Here is a 23,980-nt window from a genome sequence, read left to right on the forward strand (position 1 = left end):
CACAGAAATTTATAAAGGTTATAATGCTTTTAATTCATTTAATATTGTCCCAAGTAAAAAACATATACACAATTTTATTGAGTTAACTGGCCTAATCCTTAAGAATTAAAGAAATCTGAATTTAACTAAAAATAGTCATTTTAAACCTGGCAGTTAGCTCTTCAACCATGAGAGTTTTTTTTTGTTTGTTTGTTTGTTTTTAATGAAATTGTATAACTTTGGCTCACTAAAAATAAATTATATAAAATGTCTAATATGGTAATTTTATCTTTAAAAATTATAAACCTTACATATTTGGTATAAAAATTAAAAGCATTTGGATTGAAATTTTGATTTAGTATTTTAGGTAACTTTTCTAATCCTGATAGAATAGAGGACATATATAAGCACCTCTGAAATCTGGATGATTCATAGTCTTCAATTTGAGTATTAGACAAACCTTTAATCAGTAGTTTGCTAATTATTGAAATAGACTAATCTCAGCTTAATCCTTGGCTAAGGAGATTTAAAAGCAATTCCGAAACAGTAAGGTAGTAAATACAAAGGATCTTAAGTAATAAATGTTTTCTTTTTATTGGTCATTTTATAGTCAGTGCATGCGCACGCGCGCGCGCACACACACACACACACACACACACACACAATTCGCCATGTATGTGCAGCAGGTCATTGAGTTCATCTTGAACCTTCCATGTTTTTAATAATTCAAGGAAATGTGTTAATTCTTTATATAGGGACTTCGATTATTTTGTATTCTGTGCTTATATTGAAATAAATCTACCTTTAAGGTAGAATGTTTCTTTTTTTAAAAAGGAATTAAGAACTGATATACATACCTTAATTTTTCATGGTTTCTAATGAAAATTTTAGATGCCTTCACTATCTATTAGCAAGTATTTTTGTTTTTTTAGTAATATGTGTATCAGTGTGCTTCCTATATAATGGAATATCAGAAATGTTTTTTCTAAGAAAATGGATACTAATTTCTATTTACTATTTTTATTTCAGCTAGAACGAGTAAATCTGTCTGCAGCTCAGACACTGAGAGCAGCTTTCATTAAGGTGAGGCACAAATAACTTACTGTGATTATTAAAATGTATGTTGTATATAAATCTTAAGTACCAGCTACTAATTGCCAGTTTATTTTCTTATTAGAGACATCCCTTTCAACCATCTTGTGTCTGTTTGGTATACATGAAAGCTTAGCCCACTTCCAAAAAGTGAGATACAACAAATGCCCTTTTTTAAAAAATATTCATCCTTGCACTTTGTACTTTTGAATCAGACTTTAGAGTGTTTGCTGTATAACTTTGGAGTAGATTTTTAAATTCTTTTTTATTTGACTTGTTAAAAGGTTTTGAAAAATTGTAACTGAAAAACATTTTCTTCATATTTAATTATAAAACGTAAGTATAAAACAATGTTTTTAAGAAAATAAGACCTGTGGTGGCGCAGTGGATAAAGCGTCGACCTGGAAATGCTGAGGTCTGGAAATGCTGAGGTCGCCGGTTCGAAACCCTGGGCTTGCCTGGTCAAGGCACATATGGGAGTTGATGCTTCCAGCTCCTTCCCCCCTTCTCTCTCTATCTTTCTCTCACTCTCTCCCTCTCCTCTCTAAAATGAATAAATAAATAAAGAAAATAAGACCTCTGTGTAAATCAGATTAAGGACACTTCGAGAATATACAGCTAAATCACTCAGCATGGATTATTTTTATTGTCTCTAGACCTGAGATTTCTAATCGAAAATCACTAGCCTTGTGTTGCTGTTGTGAACTTAAAATATGCCTAGTTCCAGCTGAGTTGTGCCACACATATAAAATACACACCAGATTTCAGACTTATTACAAGAAAAAGAATGAAATAATTCAGTAATAAGTATTTTATATTGATTATATGTTGAAATCATACTATTTTAGGTGTACTCCTAATTACATTTTTTTTTTACTTTTTTAATGTAGCTACTAGAAAATGTAAAACTACAGAAGCTTTCATTTGTTTTTTGCATTATATTTTTATTGGATGGCCCGACTTTACATATTTACTGCATTCTTTCTTGTAAAACTTTATCCCCACACTCCAAAATATATATCAAGGTCGCCAAAACTTTACTTTTTATTTACTTTTCGTGTGTTTGTTTCCATCAAAAGCTATGTTCAGGTAAACTATTTTAGTGTTTAAATCTAGAATAAATTTGTATTGCATTTTATTGAAGTTGAAAATAAATCCATCCAGTATTTTTATGGCAAAGATTAGTTTATAGATACCACTCTTAACTGATAGTATAGATAATGTCACCAGGCATTTCTCTTATATCATCACAAGAAAGTACAATACAGTATATATGTTGGGTAAGAACTATTTTGATGTGCTTAATATTCTAAAATGTAATGCCTGGGTACACATTCATACTAGCTTCTTTAAAACATCCTACCAAATCACTGGATTAATGAAGAGAATTAACAAATCAGTATCATTATTATTTTTTTCCCTTTCCTTCTTTGCTTATTAGTGTGCTTTGGAATGGCATATTTGGTCATTAGGGAGGCATAATGGGAACTTACTTTAAGCATCTTTATAACCAAAGAAAAGAAGGAAAAGGGATAGGTTGCACAATGTAGTATTGAAAAGGCAAAAGTCAGTTTTTCAGCTTTCCTCATACCAAGAACAGAGAGAAATTTCTCCTGTGTGTTCTGATAAAGACGACCCTATCTGAAATAGTAAAAGGTATATTAAATGACATTCATTAAAGATAAAATCATGAACTTCACAAAGTTTATCTTTCTCTTTTTTATTTTTATTTTTTATTAAATGAGAGGCAGGGAGGAAGATAGACAGGCTCCCTCAAGCGCCCCTACCATGTGATGCTCTGCCCATCTGGGGCTGCTGCTCCATTGCTTGGCAATCAAACTATTTTAGCACCTGAGGTAGGCCATGGAACCATCCTCAGTGCCCAGAGCCAATGCACTCGAACTATTCCAGCCATGGCTGCAGGAGGGGAAGAAAGAGTGAGAGAGAAAAGAGTGAGGAAGAAAGAGTAGAGAGGTTGCTTCTCCTGTGTGCCCTGACCAGGAACCAAACCCAGGACTTCCACACACCAGGCCAGTGCTCTACCGCTGAGCCCGCCGACCAGGGTGGCAGCTTTTTCTTGTAATGCTTTTATATATAAACTGATGTTTTAATGCTGAAGTATAAGTAAAAAGCAAACAGTATGTTTAAAGTGTGTGGCTTTGGTAGATCTGGCTTGATACATGGGTAAATTTTGCTATCCATGGCACAAATTCTTTTCTGAAGCTGGAAACGGGGAGGCAGTCAGACAGACTCCCGCATGCGCCCGACCGGGATCCACCCGGCACTCCCACCAGGGGGCGATGCTCTGCCCATCCGGGGCGTCGCTCTGTTGCGACCAGAGCCCCTCTAGCGCCTGAGGCAGAGGCCATGGAGCCATCCTCAGCACCCGGGCCAACTTTTGCTCCAATGGAGCCTCGGCTGCGGGAGGGGAAGAGAGAGACAGAGAGGAAGGAGAGGGGGAGGGGTGGAGAAGCAGATGGGCGCTTCTCCTGTGTGCCCTGGCTGGGAATCGAACCTGGGACTTCCGCACGCCAGGCCGACGCTCTACCACTGAGCCAGCCGGCCAGGGCCATGTCACAAATTCTTAGTTGAGGGTAATATAAGTTATTTTGGAGGAAAACATTAGTTTGCATTTATTTATTCTTAATTATCATATTTAATATGTTAAATGTGAAATTAATTAAAGGAGGGCATGCATAGAAAGATAAAAATTTTTGTGTTTTTTAAACTAGAACTTATTTGAAAAAGATTGAAAACCTTACCCCGACATTTATCTATATATACATGTTTCAAGTTTTTGGTCCACATTGACATTGATATGCATCAAGCTTTAATATATATTTTTATTTGGAGAAAAAGGATAAAATAATTATTTTCTAGATGAGATAATATTAGTGAATATTATCTTTTAAGATATGTACTGTGCTCTTGATTCCTTCCCCTCTGGAGGGTCTGATAGGTTGTTCCGTTGAGAATCACTGATTCACAAGAGTGGATATTACTGTCTGTGGGGATAGTTTTCTCTCATAGTTGGGTTCTTCATAAAAATTGGAGGGTTTTATTCTGGGGGAAAACCTGTAGGTATAAAGTCTCTGATTTGATGGTAGATCTATTTATCTTGTCAGTCAGTCATTGGGTAAATTTAAGGCTTTTAAAATAAAAGTAGCTCAAGTAAGACTTCAGACAGAAGATACTAAGACAATTGTTCTCAAACTATGTGCCGAGGTGCCCTGGGTACTCTGCAGCAAACTCTGGGGTGCCAGGAGATATTTTAAAATTTTAAAGAAACGGTAATATTCAACACCTGGTTGACAGTGAACCACTCTTGGCAGTAGTTTGCTGTTTTAACATATTTGATTGGGCAACATTCCTTTTAGTGATGTCATGACTTTGTTAGCTGTACTTTAGACCAATGCTGTGATAAAAAGCAAGTACCACAGAAAATCAATGTACAGCAGGAAGTGAGGGTAGTATGTCCAGTCTAATTCCAACATTTGAGACGATGTGCTATGCCCAACAGGGTGTGCAGATCTCATTAAAATAAGAAATCATGGTTATTTAAGAATGGAATTAGGTCCTTTATTTCCCCCAACTTAGTATTTTTTTTAAGGCTGCTAAGTTGTTAGGTCATCAGTACTTAAGTTGTTTGGCCCTAACTATTTAATATACGGCACTATTAGGTATTTCTTCGGGCCCCAAACCAACTTGGTAGTGAAAACTTTGTTTTCAGGCCTTCAGCATTTAATTTTTCTAGCACCTTATTATAATTTAGTCAGAGAGATTGTTATGTACAGGCATTGTCTGAAAGCACATCGAGAATGCTCCCCTGCTTCCCAGGATGTATGTTATGATAATTTAATGCTACTTAGGCAAGATAAACCAGTTATCAAATAAGGACTTATTTACGTAGTCTACTATCTAATTCTGTGGCAGTATAGCAGTTCACCAAGTTAATAAAGCTTATACCACTTAAGCCACATTTGTACAGCTTTTCTTTTAAAGGCAACTCTTTAATCATACAGATTCTATCTTCAATATATTCATGGAAATCACACAGATTACATAGTAGTGCCCTACCCCCCTCAGCCACAGCTGCCCTCAGTTACCTGTGATCCCGTGATTAACTATGTTCCAGAAACAGTAAATGGAAAATTTCAGAAATAAACAGTTTATAAGTTTTAAATTTTGTGCTGTTATGAGTATGTGATGAAATCTCACACCAATCCTGCTCACTCCCTCCTGGGACATGATTCCTCCCTTTGTCCAATGTCTCCATGCTGTATTTGTTCCCCCATTAACTTTCTCTGATCAGATCAATTTCTCGCAGTATCACAGTGCTTGTGTTGAACCCCTATTTTACTTAGTAATACCCTAAAGCAGTGATCCCCAACCTTTTCTGTGCACGGACAGGTTTAATATCAGAAAATATTTTCATGGACCAGCCTTTAGGGTGGAACGGATAAATGCACAAAATAAAATTATGTGACTGGTGTAAAAACTGTGGTATTTTTAAATATAATTGTCGAACTTACGAGACAAGCGTTAGATGGATATAACGAGGGAATCTGGTCATTTTTAAAAAATAAAACATTGTTCAGACTTAAATATAAATAAAATGGAAATCATGTAAGTTATTTATTCTTTCTCCACGGACCAGTACTGGTCTGCGGCCCGGAGGTGAGGACCGCTGCCCTAAAACTCAAGAGAATAGTTATTCTGGCAATTTGGATATGCCAAAGAGAAGCCTTAAAGTGCCTCTTTTTAGTGAAAGGAGCAAGTTTTTAACTGAATAAGGAAAAAGATAAATTTATATGTTGAGGTTCCTAAATTCTAAAGTAAGAACAAATCTTGTATTAATAAAATTGTGAAGAAAGAAAAAAAATGGTTCAGGTTTGCTGTTGCACCTCAAAATGCAAAAGTGATGGCCATAGCGCATGATAAGTATTTACATAGTTAAGTAATTAAGTTTGGGGTGGAAGACATGAACAGAAACTGTTCCAGCTAATGACGAAAATGAGTTGCATAGGAAAACATTGAGCCTGTGTGAAGACTTCAGCAAAGGATCCCCTCAAAGAAGCAACACCAAGCCCTTTACTTCAAGTCAGGGCTGGTTACAATGAAATGTTTTGATAGATCATATGCACATAATATTTATCACAGTATATTGTTATATTGTTCTTTTTTATTAGTTGTTGTTGGTCTCTTATTGTGCCTAATTTATGTTAAACTTTATCATGGATATGTATGTATAGGAAAAATAGTACAGACAGTCCCCAACTTATAGAGTGATTCAGTGTAATGATTTTTCAACTTTACAAGGCTTGAAAGCTATTCACACTCAATAGAAACTGCACTTGGAATTTTGAACTCTGATCATTTCCTGGGCTAGAGATAGGTGGTAGGAGACTTTCTCAAGTGCTGGGCAGTGCAGTGAGCCGTAGTCAAGTCAAGCACTTGTCTCATTTATGGGACAATAGTATCGTTTCAGTTCTGTTTTCTGGAGGGTAAACAGCTGCTACTTTATACTGTACTTGTGCTGCCAGCATTTCTGTGTTCTAGCATGGAGGCTTGGCTAAACTATGATGCTTATTTAGTTGGTTATGTATATAAAATGCATTTTCGAGTTAGGATATTTTCCCTTGTGATGGACTTATAAGTTTGTAACCCCATTATAGATTGAGGAGCAGCTGATGTATACGGTTTGGCACTGTCCAAAGTTTCAGGCATCCATTTTTTGGAACGTATCCCCCACAAATAATGGGGGACTACTGTTAAAAGAAATAGAATTCAGTAGGACACACTTTATTGTTATTAATCATCTATCACAGTGACTTCCCTAAATAGCATTTGACAGCAATAAAAATGACTCAGATTGAAATACATGTGTGTATTTTCTTTTCTCATTTCATTCCACAACCTTTGAGTTTTTGATACTGAAATCTAATGACATACAAGATGTCATAATGAAAAGAGCAGAGGTTAAATGTGCTTGACACATAAGAAAAAAATAGGTTGTCATCTGATTAAGATCATAAATTGTTTCTGTTTTCTGTTTAATATCAGAGCAAGAAAGATAGGAAATCATCAGTATAATAATTAAAATAGGTAGTCATCCTAAAAGAAATGAACTTAGAGTATGAATACAAAATTTAAAAATTTATAAAGTGGGACAAAATTATTGGAGAAAACCCAGATCTTGAAAATGAACTTTGGTAAACTCAGAACTCTATGCTCAGTCTTGAAATGACTAGCTAGATGGTTTCAGTGCCCTAGGGCAGTGGTCCCCAACCTTTTTGGGCCATGGACCGCTTTAATGTATGAAAACATTTTCACAAACCGGCCTTTAGGGTGGGATGGATAAATGTATCACGTGACCGAGACAGGCATCAAGAGTGAGTCTTAGACAGAGTAACAGAGGAAATCTGGTCATTTTTAAAAAAATAAAACATCGTTCAGACTTAAATATAAATAAAACGGAAATAATGTAAGTTTTTTATTCTTTCTCTGCAAACTGAACCGGTCCGGGGCCGGGGGTTGGGGACCACTGCCCTAGGGAGTAGTGTGAGTAATGCAAACTCATTAGTAAAACCAGCTCAGAAGGGAGTGAAAGGATTAATGATGCTCTGAAAGTTAGCGAAGGAAGTAGTGTTGCTACAAAAATAAAACAAAGTGAAAATCATTGTGTGGGAAAGTATTTAAGGGATTATATAGCTTCAGTAAAATTTACAGAAGAAATCCTGTTCTCCTTTGTTTTGTTTTATTTTCCTCAGGTTCTGTTAATTTAAATGCAAAGAATCTGCAGAATACTGGTGAGATGTTTAATGGCTTGATCCTCAAGTTGAAAGATTTGCTAATGAAAAAAACAAAATTCTCAGTATATTTAAATTACTTTTTAAAAAGAGTAATTGATGGATTAGCAATATATATATATATATATATATATATATATATATATATAATATGTTTATTTCTATCCTTGTTATTAGTTTGGTTGCAGGAGAGTGTAAAGGAGAAGTAGGAATGTTAAGTACTTTATGTTCAAATGGATGAGACCGTGGCTGTAATAAGTTAGTGATGCTTAAGTTTTAACAAAACAGAAATGAATGCCATCACCACACCTGCTTTACAAAGATTTCTACCCTTCTAAGTTGATCAGCCTAAGTTCCCAAAGGTTCTGAACAATTAAGTTTCAGTTTTGAAATTCTGATTTCATTTCTATATTTGAAAACTAGCTAGCTTTCTCTTTCTAATAGGCTGAAAAAGAAAATCCGGGACTCACACAAGACATCATTATGAAAATTTTAGAGAAAAAAAGTGTAGAAGTTAACTTCACGGAGTCCCTTCTTCGAATGGCAGCTGATGATGTAGAAGGTAATCAGAAAAACTCTTTGTTTAGTTTTCTTACAGTTGTTGATGAGCACTTCTTCCACATCTTTATTATTTGACTAAAGATGCATTCTCTCCCTCCTCCCCTTCCTCATCTTCCTTTATCTTACTCATTGTTGTGATGATAGTGGGGAAAGAAAACTAAAATAGAAAAGTTGTTCCTGCTTTTTGTTTTATAATTTGTCATATTTAATTACTTGAAGTAAAGTGTTTGTTATACACTTTAATCCCACCTCCTCCTGCCCTATAATATGTGATAAGTTCTGGTTTTGCCAAAAGATAAACTCTATGGAATGATTATTGAATTTTTTTCTTGATTTTATGCAAATAGCGTTTGAAATAATGAGGATTTCTTTTTTAAACTTTAATGTTTTTTCAAGCACAGATTTGAGAGAACAATATAACCATTCTTTCTGCTTTTTCATTTTTTGCTTTTTTAAATAATTAGAAAGGGTTTCACTTAAATTAGTAACCATTTTGCCAATAATTAAGAAAAACATAGAAGTATTCATTTCCCATATAAAGGGAAAACAAAAGTAATATTTTAATATATTCCATAGTTTATAAGACAGTTCTGATCACTATTCTAAACTTAAGCATTTCCATTTGTGAGGCCAGATTATATTAGTTAAGTGGAGTTCTAATGTTTCCAAGTCTACAATGAATCTGCTAGTAACATTTTTGCCTCTATAAGATCTGATTGAACTTCCTTTCCAAAGTTGCTATTCTGTGATCCAGCCCTTGTGTTTAATTTTTGGTACTGTTTTTGTTTTTAAGTGAGGTTTCAAGAACATGCTGTAGATTTTAGTAAGTTGTTTGGGTTTTGTGTGTATTCAGTATAGAGATTTTGGTTAATGATCATCTTTGGAAGATACATATTGCCATTGTATTTGTCGTGAACATTATTACTTTAAGGTTTCTGGGGAAGTGTAGCTTCAGAGGCCTGATAAATTTGATTAAGACTCTCTTTTAATTTTATTTATTTATTTATTTATTTATTTATTTATTTATTACAATTTTGTGGGCTTTCTATTTACCCCAGATTAACAGTGTTTAGTCTTTTATCTCCTGTTATTTTACTTGGTAAGAGCTCTGTTATATAGAACTAAGTTGAACGCTGCCAGATACTGCTCTGCGATCTGTCTTTCCTAGTTACCTGGCCTATCTCCTTCCTGTCTCACCCTTTCGAGCACATTGGAAATTCTTAGACTTACATTTGACAGGGTATTGCATGATGCTTTTTTATTATGTATTAATTTTATCAGAGTATATGATTGAACGACCAGAGCCAGAATTCCAGGACCTGAACGAAAAGGCACGAGCACTTAAACAAATTCTCAGTAAGATCCCAGATGAGATCAACGACAGAGTGAGGTTTCTGCAGACAATCAAGTAAACAACTTTTTTTGTTCTTTTCTCAAAGTACTTTAAAGAAACCACTGATGCTACATGTTTTATTTTGGTATGACCTTAATATTACATTAAAATATTAATTTGAAATAAATTTGAAGTTTTTAAATGCTACCTCTTGATTAATTTCTAAGCTGTGGCATTTGGCTTCAGAACACAGCAATCCTGTTTTAGAATGTTTAAAACAGTGAATGAAATGTACATAAACTGGAATGTAATTTAAACTCTATAAAATAACAGACAATTTAAATGTCAGATTAAAATGGATAGAGATATGGGTAAAGTATAAGGATTGATAACAAAAAGATACCAATATTGTTTTTATTTCAGAAATGAAACAAGTCATTAGGATAAGTCATGTATTCTTTGTGAATAGTATTTCTAATTTTGACCAAATTATGAAGCTCCAAGTCCTTGCCTTGGAGATAACAGGTTTAAAAAGTCTAAAAATGTGTGGGCCAGGGGGCTGGCTGCTGAGAAGGGTCACTGTAGAGCAGCTGTTCTCAAACCAAGGGCACTCCTCAGGCTGTGAGGGTGGGGGGTGAGGGGACTACAAGCACAGCTTCTAGATGAATATTTTTAAATTGAAGTATTTGATCATTTTCTTCAGCCTCAGTGGATAGAAAACAAAGAAATCTGGATATAGTTATCGTGGTACTATTAAAGCAACCTGTTGGTGAAACCACAACTAGAAATTTCTAGAAAAGAAAGATTTAGCAGTTATATCAAACATCCTATCTTTGAAGAACTTAGGGAGGCTCACTTGGAATAAATATTACACTCTTTTCTGAGAAATAGTATTCTTGTTATTTACCTTGCTAGTTTGGGCACCTATTTGGAGTGATAGAGAGGGAAGAATTGGTCTCATTTTAGAAAATAATGTTTTGTGAGGGGTGACCAATCCAGTTATCAAGGACTGACCCTCTGCTTCTCAGTTTTCTAGTAGAGGACTGGATGATATGATGAAGGCTTTCATTGAATGGCCAAAATCTGTGCAACAGGGGACAAACCCTAAAGGAAATACTTGATCGTTATTGAAAAACCCCCAACTTCCTTTAACTGTACTTAATATGTGAAGGAGGGAGACAGTCAACTGTGGATTTTTATCTTTAGTTTGATATAAAGTAAACATGTTTGACTCATAAAAGGATAAATTGTCAGTGATCTCAAACACAGGTTTAAACAACTTAAATATGGAATTTTCTAATTCGTTTACATTTATTTTGTTGGTTAGTACTGCATTACTCTGAAGATTTTACATTTTTAAAATAATATTTTCAGCAAATTTTGATTCAGATCATTGAAGTAGAGATTTACAGAATATTATCTTAATGATATCAATCACTTATATAGAAGTGTACTTCTAAGAACTAAGAACTTTGTAAAGAACTTTGTAAAGCGTGTTATATATTTATGAATTTATTACAAAGCCCTGTTAATAGACTAGGAAATGGAGGCATCAGAAATTAAGTAACTTCCAAGTACACATAGCAGGTAAGTTGGTAGAGCTTGGTTTGAAACCAAGTAGACAGACTTCAGGTTCTACTCTTTTATTTTCCTAGCACAGATTCATACAGTTTGGTAATTGAGTGAAAGTTTCTGTTGTTTGAAAGAAGTGTGATAAAGGACAGTTTATATAGAATGCCAACAGGTAATAGAGACAACAGTGCTGTGGTTACAGCTGGGGTAGAAACGATTGGCCCAGCGCTCTCATCCTGCCACCTTGATTCCTTCTCCCCCCTGTGGAGTCCCTGAAGCATCTGTGCTAAACCCATTGTGGTTAGAGGATACTTCATTAACAGCCACACTTTAATCATAAGGTTGTTGGGGTCAAGAGCCTTAAGTCTTATTCATAGTCATTAATTGAGACTGAATTAGCCTCTTGTCTCATTTATGGGACAATAGTAACATTTCAGTTCTGTTTTCTGGAGTGTACTCAACACAACAGAATTAAGATAATTGGCAGTTAAAATTTATTTTTTAAACATTTTAGGAGAAATGATTTGCCATGGAAAGTTTGTTCATGATATATATTGTTTCTGAGACTAAAATTCAACAATGTATTAATTAGCATATACATAGCTATAGGTAATAATTATTTGTGTTACTTTGTTACTTAGATATAGATAGATTGATTTTCATATATATTGTTACCATTGTTAAATTGTTTTAACAAATTAACAGCTAAAATATTACTGAAACAAAAAAATGGTTTGCCCTTTAAACACACATACTTACAGTTACTAAGTTTTTTCTGTAAAATGTTTTACTTTCTAATATTTGAGGTAATTGTGCTCATCATTCATTTATTTTAGCAATATTTTTCACTAAGCTTCTCTCGGGTACTTATTTTATTATACCAAGTACTGTGTGTAATGTTACAGATTAGATTACAGTAGAAAAAAGATTCCTGTCCGTTTACAAACAGCCCGGTCTTTTTGTATGTGCTAGCAGACCTAGGTTTGACTCTCCGTTCAGTAGTTAGCTGTTTGGCCTTGGACAAGGTGCTGAATTCCTGTACTCTAGTTTCTGCCTGTGAAGATGACTGTAATAGTTGTGAGAATTGAAGGAGATGCTATACATAAAGTGCCTAGCACAGAACCTGGCTTCCACCCACATTTCCTACTATTGTAGTATTATGAAATATGTGTTTTTTATTTTCAATTTCTCTCTATGGACTTGATTAGAAAAAATGATCCAGCAAACAAATGTTTTAAAGTACTTTTGATTAATGAATGTTTGTTTGACTACATTTGAGTTTATGCAAATATTTTATGAAATTCATAGGGTTTTTATTTGAAGTCTATACATTCCAATTAATGGATTACTAGTGGAGACTTGTATATTTATCTATTTACTCATTATAATCTACATTTGCATATTCATAGTCAGAAATTCTCCAGGGGTTGGTTTCTATTATGGCCTTAAATTAGCTTTTCCAGAGGTGTCCAGTCTAGACCAAGCTAAACATACAGTATATGAATTTCCTTTCTTTAGAACATTTGCGTAAATATACAGAAATTTGGGTTATTACAATAAGTTCTGTTATTCTATGCAGTTTTTTGATAGGATATGTTTTTATATTTCATCTGATGCCTGTTGTCTTCTTTCAGTATGTTTCCCCAAAGTTGTTCCACTTAAATATCTATAAATTGCTAAAATTCATTTTTATTTTGCCCACACTCTGTGGCCCTTATCACAGAAACCATTAACTCCAGCACGTAATTAATTATTCCATAGTTTTTTTACCCTGTTTTCCCTAGTTCTCTACTTAAATAAAGTAATTTTTTTACTTTAGTGGTATTTACTTACCTTTTTACTGTAGGAAACACACTCTCAGGTATTAACTGATATAATTTAGCTTCTTTGGTGCCATAAATGCAAACGCTGTTCTGTGTACTTACCCATGATGTAATATTTGACATAAATTGCTGTGATTGCTTTAGAGAAGGCCAAGCCTAAGGATAAACAGCCTTGGTCTATATAATGCTCTGTGGCGAATGATAGGTCAAACCTTAGCTCCAGGTCTGGGGCTCCCGCACAGTGCTTTCCAGACCAGCTTTTTCAGAGAATCACCTGGAGAACTTTTTTTTCTTTTATAGCTCAAATCCCCAGCGTTTATTATGAGACGAAGTATTGTCCACTGAGCCCCCTCTTCCCTGCCATCCCTTTTGGTTTTTGTTCCCAGGGGAATGCGTGAGCAACCAGTTTCAGAACTGCTCTTTTGACCTATGGAATCCAGCTATTATTGTATATGGAACACATGTTCATGTTTTGATTAGCTCTGAAGGCACATTTTTATCCTTTTTAGCAGAATTTTAAAGTGGATAAACAGTTCTCCAATTACTGTATAATTTTCTCCGTTATATTTTGTTTTAAATAGGCTCATTGTGGATTTGAAGAATCATTCATATTCAGAGACTTGACATTTTTTATTTGTTAAAATTGTGGGGGGGTTTCTCACATAATAAGATGGTCATGTGACACTTTTATTAAGCCTACATGGACTTAGAGCCATCACAGCAATACAGAAGGAGTCAGCTTGCTTAACACCATCAGTGAAAGGCACCATCGTATAACTGAAAACTGCATCAAACTACGGGCAGAAAAACTACACAGATGTCATTTCTGTGTAAAACTCTTGTCTTATTTGAGTATCTAATGTTTTAATGTTTGAGCCTGATGCTGATGTTTGACATACAGGACGTAATAAATATTTATTGAAATCTCATTACTATTTCAGGCTGAAATACCTTTTTTCATACCAAAATCCTATCTCCAGATAATTTTTAGAATTTCTACATGTATTTACTAGAAATATTCTGTCAAACACACACGCATGCACTCAGAAAGCTGGACAATCTGGACATTGAGATTTTTTGTGTCTTTAAATAATAAAGCTGAAACCTTATGGTATCTTAAAGGTATGAAATATCTTAAATCTGACATTTGTGGTTTAAAAAATAAATCAGTAATAAAAATTACATTTGGGATGGTCTGTATTTATGTCATACTAATTCGTATCTTCACACTCGGTGTGCATTTGAACAGCAGGGATGGGTGTGTCAGATGGCAGGCTTGCCTCAGAGAACGTGGTACTGAATGCAGAATCTGGCTCAGTTCAGTTTGACCAAAAAGAATTGCTGTGAAGTTAGCACATGAAAATTGAAGAGAGCATAGATATAAAAGACAAGAAGAAGAAAGTTCAGAAAAAAATGGTCCATGGCTAGGACAAGTAGTCAAGTGAGAGTTATAGATTTCTTTTTCTCTTTAGTGAGGAGAGGGAGGTGTTGACACATCCCCATGTAGCAAAGGGTGATTGCTGGAAAGGTTAAGGGAAAAAATATTCTGGTATTGTCTCTCCCAGAAATTTCAATGTGTTTTCAATATATAAATAAAGGTTTGGAAGGGGAAAATGCATGGTTGCTTGATAAGGTAAATGTGTTGAGAGAAGAGCTGTGTCTGAGGAGGAAATATTTAAAAACATCAAACTATTAGGTATATAACACGAAGTGTTGGTAAATATAGAAATTAGTTACATGTGATAGCAAGATTTCATACAATTGTTCTTGATGTAAAAGTAGAGAATATGGCAACTTGAATTCAGCTATATTAGTGCAGAAAGGAAAAATTATAACTGGAAAAGATGAGAGACAGAGGCATAATCTTTTAAATTTAAGTAAGTAATGTTGACTGAAATGTTACTAATTTGGGAGAGTTGATGTGGATTGTCTGGTTAGCAGGGCAATAGAAATCAGGATCACAGAGGGGTGCACCCTAAAACCCCCACTCTCCCAGCCAGTCATTCCCCCAGCTTGACACAGTGTTGGTATGGTCATTAACAGTGTGATTAGCCTGACCTGTGGTGGCACAGAGGGATAAAGCGTTGACCTGGAACACTGAGGTTGCCAGTTCGAAACCTTGGGCTTGCCTGGTCAAGACGCATATGGGAGTTGATGCTTCCTGCTCCTCCCCCTTCTCTCTCTTTCTCTCTCTTTCTCTGTCTTCTTCTCTAAAATGAATAAATAAATAAATAAATAAATAACAGTGTGATTAGTGATTCTTAAAATAACACACACACACATATATGAATTTCTTTCAAATGTAACTTATTTTAGCCTTCTTTTTTTCTTTACCCTACAGGGATATAGCTAGTGCAATAAAAGAGCTTCTTGATACAGTGAATAATGTCTTCAAGAAATACCAGTACCAGAACCGCAGGGTAAGTTTACTGGAAGCCCTGCCTACCCACTGCCACCCTCTGTGGGGTCACACCTAGTCATTTTATTGAATTAAATACTGAGATGGTCTGATTACTGGGAATAAGCTTCTATCTTTGACTTTGGCTCTTGTGATATTTCTTTTCTTACTTAGTATTTTTTATTACTATTTTTGATGTCTGTAGGCACTTGAACACCAAAAGAAAGAATTTGTAAAGTATTCCAAAAGTTTCAGTGATACTCTGAAAACCTATTTCAAAGATGGCAAGTAAGTACTTTTTGTTACCATCCTTCCTTCCTGTGAAAACTAAATGAATTACGTGGTTTATATGATAAAAAACCGTATAAATTAAACCCTTTTTTACTATTATTGTTAATACTCATGCCAACTACTAACTAAGGTAGACTTAAAAATAAAAAGTAAATGGCTGATCATCTAGCCATACTAGTCTAAAGCAGAAGTTGGCAGATGTTTTTCTGAAAAGCACCAGATAACAGATACTTTGGCTCGGACTTGGCGCAGCTGCCCGCCTCTCCTGTGCTGCTGTAGTGCAGAAGCAGCCGCGGGAATATGCACACAGGGTGTATGGCCATGCTCTAATAAAACTTGACTTCTAAACACTGAAATTTGGATTTTGTATAATTTTGTTTTGCATTTTGTATAAGTTTTATCTGTCAAATAATTTTTTTATTTTACCATTTAAAAAACATAAAATTATTGCGTCGGCCTAGCGTGCGGAGGACCCGGGTTCGATTCCCGGCCAGGGCACACAGGAGAAGCGCCCATTTGCTTCTCCACCCCTCCGCCGCACTTTCCTCTCTGTCTCTCTCTTCCCCTCCCGCAGCCAAGGCTCCATTGGAGCAAAGATGGCCCGGGCGCTGGGGATGGCTCTGTGGCCTCTGCCCCAGGCGCTAGAGTGGCTCTGGTCGCAACATGGCGACGCCCAGGATGGGCAGAGCATCGCCCCCTGGTGGGCAGAGCGTCGCCCCTGGTGGGCGTGCCGGGTGGATCCCGGTCGGGCGCATGCGGGAGTCTGTCTGACTGTCTCTCCCCGTTTCCAGCTTCAGAAAAATGAAAAAAAAAGAAAAAAAAAAAAAAACATAAAATTATTTTTAGTATACAGTCTATATAGAAACAAATTATGCTATTAAAACACAAATTGCTGTGGGTCCCCCTCCCAGTTTCTTATTGTCTGGGATGGGCCCAAGAATTTGTATTTATTTCTAAGGTTCCAGATGTTACTGATGCAGTAGGTCTGTTGAGAGCTGCAGCACTAAAAGTTAATGGTTCTCAATCTTGTTTGCACATTAGAGTCTCTTGGGTTCAATTTTTTAAGATCCCAAAGTGCTGCAAAAGTTGTGTTTCACTGTCCTGGAAGGAGGGACAGTTTTTGAGGAAGTATACTAAAAAGGTAAATTGGTTATTGATATGCAGTTGGCTGTTGAACAAAAAATTTTGTGTTTTTACATATATAATATGTAAATATATATAAATATATACACGTGTGTATATAATGTGTAAGCTGATGCAAGAGGCCTTGTGTTTTGCAGCATATTACCTTATAAAGAACTCTTTGTATCCAGTAGAATCAGGAAATTTTGTCAGCAAAACCAATGGTTGAAATTCTTTTAAAGCCTAATTTTCATTAATCTGGAAGTTTATACGTTAGGATAACTTGGGTTCAGTATTTAAAAATCCCAGTCCTTGGCCCCAAAGTTATTTTATTTATTTTTTTATTGTATTTTTAATAAGTAAAAAGCAGAGAGGCAGACAGACTCCTGCATGTGCCTGACCAGGATCCACCTAGCATGTCCACTAGGGGGCAATGCTCTGCCATCTGGCCCGTTGCAACCAGAGCCATTTTAGCACCTGAGGCAGAGGCCATGGAGCCATCCTCAGTACCTGGGTCAACTCGCTCCAATGGAGCAATGACTGTGGAAGGAAAAGAGAGAGAGAGAGAAGGACGAGAGGGAAGGGTAGAGAAAGAGGCGGTTGTTGCTTCTCTGTGCCCTGACAGGGAATAGAACCTGGGATATCCACACGCCAGGCTGATGTTTTACTGCTCAGTCAACTATCCAGGGCTGGCTCCAAAGTTATTTGTTTGTTTGTTTGTTTATTTTTCTGAAGTGAAAAGCGGGGACGCAGAGGGACATACTCCCACATGCACCTAACCGTGATCCACCCACCATGGGGAGGGGTGGAGAAGCGTATGGGTGCTTCTCCTGTGTGCCCTGGCTGAGAATCGAACCCAGGACTTCCACATGCTGGGCTGATGCTCTACCACTGGGCCAACCAGCCAGGGCCCCAAAGTTATTTTTAACAGCTCACACAGGCATGTGAATTACTCAGGCTTCCTGCTACTATTTCTCCACTTAGCTTTTTTTTACAATAATTTGTATAAGAATAATGTGCCCTGACTTGTGTACCTATTTCCTCAAATTGCAATTACTACAGCCTGATCTTCGAGTTATCTTTCAATAGGGAGATGAGTTTGCATTGATTCAACTAATTCTTCCCAGTCTCTTTTTGAGAAATGTCTAGGAAGTAGATAAAATCTTTAGCTATGCAATTGAGAAATTGATACAGCCGCACTGTAGGACTAGGGTGTCAGCTGTGATGGGCGGGTAGGAAATGTCTACAGCACATCATTTTTAAGATCATACTTTTATATATTGTCAGCTCTAAAATATTGAAATTCTTTGATTATTTTAAAAGTGGATTGATTCTAAAAAGCAATTCAGGGTTCTAAGATAGTTTTGAAAGAGTGAAAGAGATTGGATGAATCATATTTGAAAGTAATTAGTGCTCTGGCTGGTTGGCTCAGTGGAAGAGCATCGGCCTGGCGTGCAGAAGTCCCGGGTTCGATTCCCGGCCAGGGCACACAGGAGAAGCGCCCATCTGCTTCTCCACCCCTCCCCCTCTCCTTCCTCTCTGTCTCTCTCTTCCCCTCCCGCAGCCGAGGCTCCATTGGAGCAAAGATGGCCTGGGCGGTGGGGTTAGCTCCTTGGCCTCTGCCCCAGGCGCTGGAGTGGCTCTGGTCGCAACAGAGCGACGCCCCGGAGGGGCAGAGCATCACCCCCTGGTGGGCAGAGCGTTGCCCCCTGGTGGGCGTGCCGGGTGGATCCCGGTCGGGCGCATGCGGGAGTCTGTCTGACTGTCTCTCCCCGTTTCTAGCTTCGGAAAAATACAAAGAAAAAAAAAAAAAAGAAAGTAATTAGTTGTTTCTGAAATATTTGTAATGCCCATTGACATACAGATTTTGAGGTGGTGTGTAGTACTTTTGCATATTTTATTTTGGTAACTTCTACAAAACCACAGCTGGAGACTACTTTTGAATCAGTTATTCAACCTATAGGTTGAACCGTGGTGGTTCAGATGCCACCAATCACTAGCAGCCAACCAACAGCTAGTTGCCAACCTGAACCACTAGGGGGCAGTGATTCCTAGATTGTTTCAAATGATTGAGTTCCATTTGCTTCCAATCTGGAATAAAAATTGATACTTGGTACTAACTCACCCTTTCATTTCTAAATTGATTTCATTTGCTATTGTTAATTAGATGGAATAAGTATAAATATTTTTAATAATTGAATTTTTTGGAAAAATTAATATCTTTTTTTCTTTGAACAGGGCAATAAATGTGTTCATAAGTGCCAATCGACTAATTCATCAAACCAACTTGATACTTCAGACCTTCAAAACTGTGGCCTGAAAGTTGTATATGTTAAGAGTTGTACTTCTCCGTGGCAGTACTGTACTGCCTGTATCTGTAAATTTTAAAGTTTGTGTAAATTGACGGTCCCTCCTGAAGGGGTCTAGCCCAGGATGTTGAGTGGGATTATTGCCATCGCACACCATATTTTTGTAAAATGTAGCTTAATCATAATCTCACACTGAAGATTTTGCATCACTTTTGCTATTATCATTCTTTTAAGAATTATAAGCCAAAAGAATTTACGCCTTAATGTGTCATTATATAACATTCCTTAAAAGAATTGTAAATATTGGTGTTTGTTTCTGACATTTTAACTTGAAAGCGATATGCTGCAAGATAATGTATTTAACAATATTTGGTGGCAAATATTCAATAAATAGTTTACATCTGTTAAACATTTCTTTACTTGAAAATATGAATACATATATATGTGAATATATACAAATGATCAGAAGACAAGACTACTTGGATTAGTGTCTAAAGACCTTCTAATGGATCTTACTGGCAGTTTATCAGATAATAAAACAGCAAGAATTTTCCTTTTTTGTCCTTAATCCCTCTGGGCAAAAAGTAGTGAATTGAAGTATTTTTTAAGTTATTATATATGGGGTACTGAATATTTTTCCAGACATGTCCACACTGTGATGCCACTTTGAACTGTATGACAATGTAAAATTAAGTCTGTCTTGTGTGCTAGGCCCTGCTTAAGCTTTGGACCTTTTCTCCCCAAAATAGGCACAACTAGTAGTAAATTGAAGCTATACCAATGCTAGTTGATTTGAAATTGTCATGAATGGTAATAATATTATATACATTCTTTGAATATATATAGTTTTGTTTCACCGTAGAGGATTTTTAAGGAAATTATGTATCAAATATTTATGTTAAAGCATTTTCATCTTACAGTTATGAAATAAAGGAAAAATCAGAATTTCTTTATATTTTATAAAGATTTTAAATGTTAAACTAAATTTCTGTTGGCAAGATACATATATCTTTTTGCTGTAATGCAATTGAAATATTTTTAAAACTTTTTCATTTTTGAAAAGATTTTTAAATAATTACTATCGTTAGCAATAGAAAAAGGAAATTTGCCTGTTAGATGTAAACTTGAAATATGTGGACAGAAGCAAAAATAGTAGACTCCTGGATGAAATCTCATACTTCATGGACTGAGTATGATTTTTATTCATTTTAAAAATGAATTTAAAATGAGTATCATTTTACTGAACTGATTTTTATTTTTCTCCCAAGATACATAGCCAGTAAAACCAATAGAATTGTTGATCTTATTACTTTTTATTTTTGATGTGAACTATTATTTACTCTTGGAAGTAGATGAATGTTTATTTTCAAAACAGACATAAATATGTGGAAAATATGTATATACATGTATTTTGAGTATCAGACTTCTCTGACATAAACCGCTACTTCCTCCTGTTGTCTTTATCTCCTTAACAGAACACATCAGCTACCAGCCGTGCCACAGCTCATCTGTTTCTGTACGCCTTATTCTTTTTATTTCACTATACCATATCTCTGGCTTTGGTGGTCATGAAATTTACCTTCAGAAAGGAGGTTTATTCTCAGGAGAATTCAGTTTCTTACATTATCCTCCCGGCTGAACTTGGGTTGGGTCAGGGAATAAAAGGCCCATGTGGCTCCAGTCTGATACTCCTCCCGAGAGCAGGAAGGTGCTCCCAAGGAGAAAGGAAGACAAGGAGACATTGTTGAGCACCTTCCCTGTGTGAAGCATTCTTTTGATACATTAATTTAATTCTCACAACAGCTCTGTGATGTAGCTATCTGCCTTGTAGGTGAGGAAACTGGCTAAGAGATCTTAGATTACAAGAGCTGGTAACAGCTGGAGCCAGGGTTTGAATGCAGCATTTTTCTCCAGGCTCCATGCTCTTCCCACCAAGCTGACGCGCCCACTGCCCCAAATAAACCACGCGGACAGAGCTCTCCTTGGTGCACAGGAAAGTGGGGGAGAGGACAATGACGACTTTTTATAAATCTGAGTTATATTTTAAAAGGTTGTTCTTTTATTTGCATCAGGGCTATTTTTTGGATGTTTAAAATAGCCTCCCTCAGACTTTCTTTAAACAAAGTGATACAATCATAGATGGTGATTTTGTTTTTTATAATGGATACATTTTAATAACTTTATTTGGCAAAAAATGAGATTGGCAACCCGATATCAGCCCCTCCTAATTTTTAAAAATTTTTACATGATGTCTAATTTATAGAAAATTAGCAAAAATCAGAATAGTACAAAACATTTTTACATCTTTTACCCAGATCCACCTATTACTTGCTCATTGATTTACCCTTCCTAAAATCTCCTTTACTCGGTATCATTGCCATGGCTCCCTCTGCCTTTTATGACATTGACATACATGATTTTGAAGAATACATTCTTCTGTCTCTACCCCCCTTTTGAAGAGAATGTTTTTCATTTTGGATTTCCTCATTAGACTCAGGTGCATTCTCAGCATACTACATTGGTGGTGTCATCCGGTGTCATATCTGGAGGCATACAGTGACCATCTGCTCCTCATTGGTGATGTTCATTTTGGTCACCAGGTCAGGGTGTTGTTCAGATTCTCCAATGTGTAGTTACTTTTTTTACCTGTATCTCCTAAGCAGTCTGGATTTAGCATCCATAATGATTCTTGTTCATTCCTTCTTTATTTTGACAGTTGCAAAATGGTGATGTTTTTCCAATTCCAGCATTTCTTTCCCATGTACCGGTTAGCCCTCGGCATTCTGCTGTAAGCAGGAATCCTCCTTTCTTCATTATGTAAATGTTTGTATTAACTATTGTTTTGAACTCCTGGCTTTCTATTTCTTCAATGGCTTGTGTCACATTACTTTGGTGCTTAAATTGTCTTGATTTCACCAGTAGGAGTTTCTTCAATGTGGCTCCTATTTCCTTGTGGCATCTGCTAGCTTTTATTTTACATTTTTAAGCACATTATCGTAAATTAAAGGTGTTCCAGGATATAGAATCAGCAGTTTTTCCAAGGGAAATCCTTGGGAGTAACAGATAAAATAGCTGTGGCTGCTGTGTATGCTCATTGTTACTAGTTGTTTTCCTGCTGCTAGGCTTGTTCACCAAACAACTAGGACATGTGCTTATACTTACAAATATGCATGTACACATTTACATGTGCTCATGCCCGTGTTTGATTTTAGAAGTCAGGTGTTCACACTAATGCCTCCAGTTTCGATCCATCTGCCTTCCCCATTCCATTCTATGTATCTTCTTCCTCAATTTACTGGCTTCCCAAAAGGCCATCAGTTTACTTGCTAATTCAATCCTATAATACATCTAAAATAGTTTTTCTTGCTTTTGCCCACATCACTGTAAAAAACACTTAATAGCCTGCAAGATTGTATCTTCTTCTGATCTGTACCCTGCCCAAGACTAAGTATATGTAAGTACATCCTTTGTTCATAAATTATTTTGACTCGTTCATTTTTTTCCTCTTTCACTGTGATTATTTGTTTGAAATAAATTGGGTTTATTTATTTCCATTTTCTTCCAAGTTTAAGTCCCCTCTCCCCACACACACTTCCCATTCTTGATTTAATATTATTTTTTTAAATATAGAACATTAACATGGTTCTAAAAGTCAGAACTATATTAAAAGGTATAGTGAGAAGTGTCACTCATCTTTCTGCTCCATCTCCCTCAGCCCCACCCCTTACAGGTATTCAACTTCACTACTTTTTTCCATGTTTCTTTTTATGAAGAAAATAGATGTGTTTTCTTCTTCCCCCTCTTTCTTACACCAAAGGTAGCGTACATGTAGGGAGACCTATCTGATTTGCCTAAGACTAAGAACTTTCTTGGAACACAACTTTAAGTTGAAGCTAAAACTGCAAATCAGACAAACTGGGAGGGTTGGTCATTCTATCTACAATACATGCTCTTTAAAAGAAAAAACAGCTATTGATATGTAACATCTCAAAATTCACATATATGTCCTTTTTTAACAAAACAGTCTATTGCAGTATAATTTAATGTCACAAAATTCACCCATTTTAAGAGTTGTGCATCCTGACCATACCAGTCCAATTTTAGAACGTTTTCGTCGGTCCGGGAAAATTCCTCATTGCTGGTACAGTTAACCCTTACTCCCTCCTCCCCCTGGCTCCTCCCTCGTTCCAGGCAGCCAATAGTTACTTTTTCTGTTTATAGATTTTTTTTTCTGGGTATTTCATATAAATACACTGATTTTCTTTGAGTCTGGCTTCTTTTATTTGCATATGTTCAAGGTTTATTTATGTTTCTGTACGTATCAGCATTTTTTTCATTATTGCTGAATAGTATCCCGTTTGAGCTATGTATGTTTTGTTTATCAATTTAATAGTGGACATTTGAGCTGCTTCCTTTTTTACTATAATGCATCATGCTACAATGAACATTCACTTGCATGTCTTTATTTGGACATGGTTTTTATTATTTTTTTTAGTGGAATTGTTGGATTGTGTGATAAATTTATATTTAACTTTTAAAAAAACTCAAACTGATTTCTAAGTGCATGTACTATTTTACATTCCCAGCAATGTATGAGACCTCTTGTTTCTCCGCATCCTGACCAACATTTGTTAATGAGTATTTTTATTTACATTCTTGGAGATACAATCTGATATCTCATGGTTTACATT

General features: G+C 36.0%; 1 protein-coding gene across 5 annotated transcripts in view; it reads left to right on the forward strand.

The window, feature by feature from the left end:
• Positions 1-19,842, forward strand: part of PDCD10 (programmed cell death 10) — a 48,139-nt gene extending 28,297 nt beyond the window's left edge. For all 5 annotated transcript variants that reach the window (XM_066347526.1, XM_066347530.1, XM_066347529.1 and 2 more), the window contains exons 3-8: positions 1,009-1,062; positions 8,325-8,442; positions 9,723-9,849; positions 15,511-15,589; positions 15,773-15,855; positions 19,219-19,842. In XM_066347526.1, coding sequence (XP_066203623.1) covers positions 1,009-1,062; positions 8,325-8,442; positions 9,723-9,849; positions 15,511-15,589; positions 15,773-15,855; positions 19,219-19,300 — 543 coding nt within the window. In that variant the 3' untranslated portion in view covers positions 19,301-19,842. The remainder of the gene's footprint in view (positions 1-1,008; positions 1,063-8,324; positions 8,443-9,722; positions 9,850-15,510; positions 15,590-15,772; positions 15,856-19,218) is intronic.
• The last annotated feature ends 4,138 nt before the right edge of the window (positions 19,843-23,980 follow it).

Source organism: Saccopteryx leptura, chromosome 8 (assembly GCF_036850995.1).
Source record: "Saccopteryx leptura isolate mSacLep1 chromosome 8, mSacLep1_pri_phased_curated, whole genome shotgun sequence".
Taxonomy (NCBI): Eukaryota; Metazoa; Chordata; class Mammalia; order Chiroptera; family Emballonuridae; genus Saccopteryx; species Saccopteryx leptura.